We start from the raw sequence: 7,500 nt of genomic DNA on the forward strand, positions 1-7,500 counted from the left end.
GCAATCAAGGGGCCAACACCATTTTTCTTTAATCGACTTACAACCTCTCTAATTTCATCCTTTGTCTCCCCTGCCACGTAGTGATCGTATATCATTCTTTTGATCAAATAGTCTGCCATCCTCTGCCCTAGCGCTTTTTTCATCAAATGCAAAATCTGTGAATAAAGAGAGAGAGAGAGAGAGAGAGAGAGAGGGGGGGGGGGTGGCGGGCAAGAGTTTAGAGAATATCACTTTGAGGAAAAAATATATAATAAACAATAATTTCAATGATTTTGATGCCCAGAACAAATGCAAGTAAAACAAACCCGACAATTATCCAGTCTGACGTTAACATGTTAGCAGGTCTGAGAACCGAACATAGTTATGGACTTGATTTAACAATGTTTTAATGGACAACATTTTGCTTTGGATTTAAAGTATTTCCATTACAACAATGAACCCATGACAAGTTTGGATCACCAGACCTGGTAATAAATACACATCCGTCCATTCTTATACCCCCCCCCCCCCTATAACCCTTATCCCAGAAGACTGACGAATCTATCTATTTCATAAAATGCTATCGCTACGGTCAAATAAATGAGGATGAATTTACTAACTACTTATTTACTTCATCTTTAGCCGACAAACAAACACGCATCCAACCTTTAACTCACTCAATCCTAGGCGACTTTTAAAAATTGGAAACAAATGTATTAAAAATGAGCATGAGCATAGATATTTTTATTAAACTATCACTAACATGTAAAAATTAAAAACATTATATTTAATACTACGCTTATAATTTGTCTCAGAAAAATGTAATAAATAGGCGTGAGGTAAAAGTAACCCGAATAATCTACGGATATAGTCGGTGTTAGGGTTGAGTGAGTTAACCAGTAACATCATGTAGATCAATAGTCTATAGCTTAACCGAGTATCCCGTCAACAAAATGTTAATACTAGGACTCATGTATATTGATAGCGTTGTTTATCGCTTAGCTTTCTTAAACACGAAACTGCGACAATCACCCATGGCCATGACGTGCTATGCCCATAGTTCATCGACCTCAAATGATACTATGTCGGGATGAATAAGAAAAGTCAAATTCAATTTACAATAGGATTCAATAGTCTGATGTCACGTCGCCCAGCAACGGCGGCCATCGTGGTTCTAAACAAGAAAAAGCTGTACTTTTTATTCTTCATGATGGCTAGTATGTGTAAAAGTCAAAACATGATCAGATTTATATGTTTTTCCGCCCTCTGGATACGCTTTTATGCTCGTCAGAGAAATATTTCATAAGGACGTTCGCCAGTGTTCCGATAGTTTAGAGCCAGCTACTAAGTTACCATGCGCGCGTCATTACGAGGGAAGTGACGTCATGACTGTTGAAGCCTATTAACCAGGTAACTGCCGGGCTCAGGAAAAACTCGTAGTTAGAAATTTGGCCAGAAAACTCGTCCTCCAAATATCGATCGATTCAAATTACCTTCATCCTGGCAAAAACCTTCAAACCTGGAATTTCGCTTAAAAAAATGATTTTTCGGAGTCTGCCATTTAACTGGTTAAAATGTTACGAAAGACGAACTTTGGCTCCTTGGCGGACAAGAGTTTAGAGAATATCACTTTGAGAAAAAAATATATAACAAACAATAATTTCAAAAATTTTGATGCCCACAACAAATGCAAGTAAAACAAGCCCGCCAAGTATCCAGTCTGACGTTAACATGTTAGCAGATCTGAGAACCGAACATAGTTATGGACTTGATTTAACAATGTTTTAATGGACAATATTTTGCTTTATGAACCCATGACAATTTTGGATCACCAGACCCGGTAATAAATAAACATCCGTCCATTCTTATAACCCCCCCCCCCCCCTATAGATAGTATGCGCTTGGCTAAGAGGCTCATAACATTGCCATCCGGAAGTATAACGGACCAACACACAAAACTGTGTGTACCCATGAACGTTTATAGTCGGGTTAATACAGTTCAGTGAGCATTACTCATAAACACGGATGGCAAAAAACAATAACAAAGACATGAGTGACGTCATCTTCGAACTATCTATAGCCCTTATCCCAGAAGACTGATGAATCTATCTATTTCATAAAATGCTATCGCTACGGTCAAATAAATATATAAATATTTATGGAGGATGAATTTACTAACTACTTATTTACATCATCTTTAGCCAACAAACAAACACGCATCCACCCTTTAATCAGTAACATCATGTAGATCAATAGTCTATAGCTTAACCGAGTATCCGGTCGATAAAATGTTAATTCTGTGACTCACGTATATTGGTAACGTTGTTTATCGCTTGGCTTTCTTAAACACGAAACTGCGACAGTCACCCAGGAACACATTATAATATATGTGGCCCATCGACCTCAAATGATACTATGTCGGGATGAATAAGAAAAGTCAAATTCAATTTACAATTAAACAAGTAACTGCCGGGCTCAGGAAAAACTCGTAGTTAGAAATTTGGCCAGAAAACTCGTCCTCCAAATATCGATCGATTCAAATTACCTTCATCTTGGCAAAAACCTTCAAACCTGGGATTTCGCTTCAAAAAATGATTTTTCGGAGTCTGGCATTTAACTGGTTAAAATGTTACGAAATACGAACTTTGGCTCCTTGGCAATGTAAGAAGTTGTATTTATTCTTTGAAAAATAAAAAGAATTAAACCCAAGCTTCGTGTTTATTGTGGCGATATATTAAATTTGCTGCACTGTTGTTCATCCCAACATAACGCCGCTTTGAGACGGCGGGTCACTGTTTTAGTCGTATTTTGTATAATATGAGTAGCTGACTTTCAAAACGGTCTAAGTCACACCTTGATTGATAAAAAGAAAAAATGAGTTAACAATCTCAAGTTGCGGCTATGTGGTCTAGTGGTATGACACTCGCTTTCGGATCGGAAGGTCATGGGTTCGAGCCTCGCTCGGCGCATAGTTGAGTCCTTGGAAAAGACTCTTTACTCACATTCTCTCACCGTACTCAGGTGTAAAATGAGTACCTGGCCGTTAACAGCGTTGTCTTTGTCCGAAAAATTGTAATATCGCCTAAGTCCGGAAAAATTGTAATATCGCCTAACAGGCGTCATGTCTCGTCCTACATGTTAAATGTTGCTGTTGACCAGGGACCCCTTGTAAAGCGCATTGAGCACGTTAAGTGGATATTGCGCTATATAAATGCTCAATTTTTTTAAAGTTATCTTTTGGACTCCATAGAATCACCAGAGGCAATTTAGAGTTTCAAAACACTCAGGTTATTGTTTCATGAGGCACACAAGTCAAGTATTTTCCTCTTTAAGTCAATAAATAAATGACAAAATAATGCTACGAATAAGTCCACGTCTTGTTCACCCCAATATGGTATCGTTTTGAGAAGATCGGTCTCATAATGCATGATATTAGTGGCAAGAAGGAACCAACTTTCTATAAATAAAATATTTATTTTCAAGTAAAAATAACCAGGAGAAAATAAAATAAATGAAAAAAAAAAAAAGAAAAATTATACCGTCGTCTGATAGCTCAAATTGTTATGGACTCAAGAGTTATGAAACTTGGAAACCGACTTGTACTTATTTATTTATTGCAAGTCGGATAACCCAAATTGTTATAGGCTCACTGTTGTAATGGGGGAAAAATCCCAACTCTCAAACCAATTTATCACACTGCCTCTTACAACAATGTTATTTATTTTGTTTCCTGAAAAATGATTTGCATGTGTTTATATATTATTATGGTGCCCACGTAAGGGGTATTTATTTATATATTCACTTATTTAACTATTTATTATTTTTCTGTCTATTTATTTATTTATTTATTTATTTATTTATTTTGTATTTAATTATTTTGGTAGTTTCCTTTTACCTGTATTGATTTGAAATGATAGGTATAAATGCATGGTTCATATTGGCAACTGCCTAAAATAAATCTTTGAATTGAATTGAATTGTTAACTTCAGCTCATAACTACGTTCGGCTTTATTATAAGACCTGCAAAAATGTGCGGGTAGTCTCAAACCAATGAAAAATATTCTCCATCACAGCATTTGTTAAACCAAGCTCATAAATGCGTTCAATTATTAGAGCTGCAAATATTCACTAAATTCAGTTCATTATAATTTTCATTGTTTTCCTTCTATTCAATTTTGTTGAGTAGCATTGCCGGTATAGAGCAGTAAAATTAGGTGCCCCAAACGTAAACAATAACAAGTTGCTAGTGATTTTCGTTAGGGACCGGAATAATTTACGCACAATATAGGTCTCCCAATTTTGTAGTTTGAGTTGTAGGCAATACACTTTCAGTATTGAAAATATGTTTACACAAAATCTAACAGTTGCAGAAATAATAATATAAGGCTAAATTACTCTAAAAACCAGGCTCCGAATAATTCTCGTCTTGTTCACACCAGCGCAATAATTTGCTCTGGTCTAAAAATAGATAGACTGAAACTTTTGATAAATTTTACCTTTTGTTCCATAAAATATCCATATCTAGACATTATTTGATGCATGATCGAGTATTTAGGAATATGTGTTTCTTTTGCCACCTAACAGCCAAATTTTAAAGGTTATTTTTTTCTATAATTTACATTGGAACGTGAGCTGTCAAGACAGGAACATGTGGTTTGCCATGTGCCTCTAGACCTCTGTTTACGTTTGGGGCACCTAATTTTACTGCTCTATGCAAGTATTTTAAAAAAAAAATATTTTTACAAAAAGCGTTCTCGCCATTGCGTTGGCGGTTGGCGGATGGTACTATAATGATTTTTTTCATTAAAATTATTTTTTATTATTGTTTTATTTTTATTTTTTTATTTTTTTTTTGCATTTATATATAGTTAAACGGTTCGTTCCAGGCCAAAAGCTGGCAATAAATGAGGTAGGCGGTGTAACAGGGGGGGGGGGGGGGGCGGTATAAAGAGGTTTGAGTGTAGTTATTTGCATATTTTGCGCTGGTTTGAAAGTATTTCCATAACAATAACTTGTTGTTCTTAAGGTTTCTGTCTGTTGAGGACATAGTCTATTATAAGGACCGCCTTGTTACCTTTTCAGAATTATCCGTGATGAATTGAAATCGGAAAAGAGAAAAGAAGAACATCGATCTTGTCAATTCAAAAGTTGTTTTCCAAGCAAAAGCCAATCTGTGGTTGTTGAAACGTTCGTTTTGTAGTTTTAAGCACACTGCAAGATTAAATTACAGACGATATATGAAATCGGATTAGTAAACTGTTGTGCATAGATTTAAATCACTTATCCATTATAAAATGCGCTGTATTTTTTTATTTTTATGATGGAATGTTCAAAAATCGATGCATCTATAACATTAAGGCAATTAAAAGCGGCGCCCGGATGGAAGTTGACACACTACAGCAATACAGTTGCGAGGTTTCTTCTAACACTTTCAAACAGTGTAGACATTGCTCCCTCGGACAACCACTTGTTTTGGACCTCTGAAAAGGCATTAATATATTATATTAATAATAAAAAATTCCCATTGTCATTCCATGGGGAAATTTTTTCTCTAGGGTCTATTCCAAGGTCACAGGTGTCTTTTGTGTATGTGTGTATATGGGTATGTGTGTGTGTGCGTCAACCGCAGTGCAGCGCCGCAAAATGAGCTAGGGCGAGGTGACTTGCTCAAGGCGACACAGAGCAGCGACGGGTGATCGAACTCGGTACCTTCCGGGTACGAAGCAAAGACCGTATCTCTGAGCCATGCTATCCCCAAGGCAGGACAGTGCTTCATCGATGGTGAAGACCTCATTGAGAATGCCACAAAATGGCTTCACTGACTCGACAACATTTTCCTGATTCTGCATGCAGCGTTTATTCAAATTTTATTAAAATTGGCTATTCTGTATCCGATTTGTAACAATTTAATTTTCACTCTTATGGAGGGTAGGAGAGAGAACCCTTGTATCAAGGAGCATAATATATTATAGTATTTGTGCGGCACGCCTGTTAAGCCAGGGGGGTTGATTGGTCTACGCCTTTTTGAAATTGATTTTCCCTAACTACCAACTTGTGCGGCTATGTGGTCTTGTGGTATGACACTCGCTTTCGGATCGAAAGGTCCTGGGTTAGAGCCTCGCTCGGCGCATTGTTGAGTCCTTGGAAAAGGCTCTTTACTCATATTCTCTCACCGTACTCAGGTGTAAAATGAGTACCTGGCCGTCAACAGTGTTGTCTCTGTCGGGTAAAAAAAGGTTATATCGCCTAACAGGCGTCATGTCTTATCCTACATGTTAAGTTTTGCTGTCTGTCAGGGACCCCCAATTGGATAATGCGCTATATAAAAGATCAAGCTCAAGTTTCCATAATTCAATCGGCGTATAATGTAATTTATGCCACCCCTCATAAAATTATAGCCGAGCGTGTTAAGCCAACTCATTTTCAATTTCTTCGTCGATGAAGCACAGTCATGCTTAATTTCTTTTCATAATATAACTTATCGTAAACGGCTTATAATTATGCTTGATGTGATAAAGATAAGATCATGCACAGCTATAGATCGTCAACCTTTTATTTTGCTACAACCCTTTGATAAAGATCTGAATAAGAGTGCATGGCTGATTTTTTGAGATGTTTTTTTTTCTTGTATTTTTCTTTCTTGTTTTGTCTGGGACTTTTCAAACACACTTGTTCAGAGCTTTATCTTACACATGTGCCTGCTCCTTAATTTCTTAATTTGCTACAGCCCTTTGGTATACTGTAATCAAATTCTAATTCGTAATGTTAATGCACTATCACGTGCAAGATGTCTGCAGGTCTAGAAGGTTTATCTAATTAAGAAATATTGGAATATCTCTTATTTGTCTAAGCAAAAAAATATTAATTATACTACTCGTACCTATTGGGTTGTGAGAAAATGGTTGCTACGAGGCGTATGTGAAACAAGTAGAAAGTTAGAATAATATTTAAGTTCAATAAATTAAAGAGAGAAATATAAATGAAACGGTTTATACATGAACTGAATATAATCACACACACACACACACACCACCACCACCACCACCACCACCACCACCACCACCACCACCACCGAGCACTCTATATTCATTTGATTTCCATAATATTGTAAATTTTTTAAAAAACCCACATTTTCATTTTTTGTCAATACATCTTTACTTCATATGATAGATGCGCTTTAATTCATTGGAGTAATGTTTGAGGCTGACATCTTTACTTCATATGATAGATGAGCTTTAATTCATTGGAGTAATGTTTGAGGCTGACATCTTTACTTCATATGATAGATGAGCTTTAATTCATTGGAGTAATGTTTGAGGCTGACATCTTTACTTCATATGATAGATGAGGGGCTTTTATTCATATGATGAGACTTTAATTCATGGAGTAATGTTTGAGGCTGACATCTTTACTTCATATGATAGATGAGCTTTTATTCATTGGAGTAATGTTTGAGGCTGACATCTTTACTTCATATGATAGATGGCTTTATTCATTGGAGTAATGTTTGAGGCTGACATT

General features: G+C 36.4%; 1 protein-coding gene across 3 annotated transcripts in view; it reads right to left on the minus strand.

Moving 5' to 3' along the window:
• Positions 1-7,500, minus strand: part of LOC144967277 (hydroxyproline dehydrogenase-like) — a 26,889-nt gene that overhangs the window by 9,713 nt on the left and 9,676 nt on the right. For all 3 annotated transcript variants that reach the window (XM_078904326.1, XM_078904325.1, XM_078904324.1), the window contains exons 3-4: positions 5,054-5,190; positions 1-155 (exon numbers count right to left, since the gene is read on the minus strand). The exon at positions 1-155 is cut by the window's left edge and continues 36 nt beyond it. In XM_078904326.1, the coding sequence (XP_078760452.1) occupies positions 1-155; positions 5,054-5,190 (292 nt within the window). The remainder of the gene's footprint in view (positions 156-5,053; positions 5,191-7,500) is intronic.

Source organism: Berghia stephanieae, chromosome 3, assembly GCF_034508935.2.
Source record: "Berghia stephanieae isolate SIO BIC M18660-M18661 chromosome 3, UCSD_Bste_1.3, whole genome shotgun sequence".
NCBI classification, from domain to species: Eukaryota; Metazoa; Mollusca; class Gastropoda; order Nudibranchia; family Aeolidiidae; genus Berghia; species Berghia stephanieae.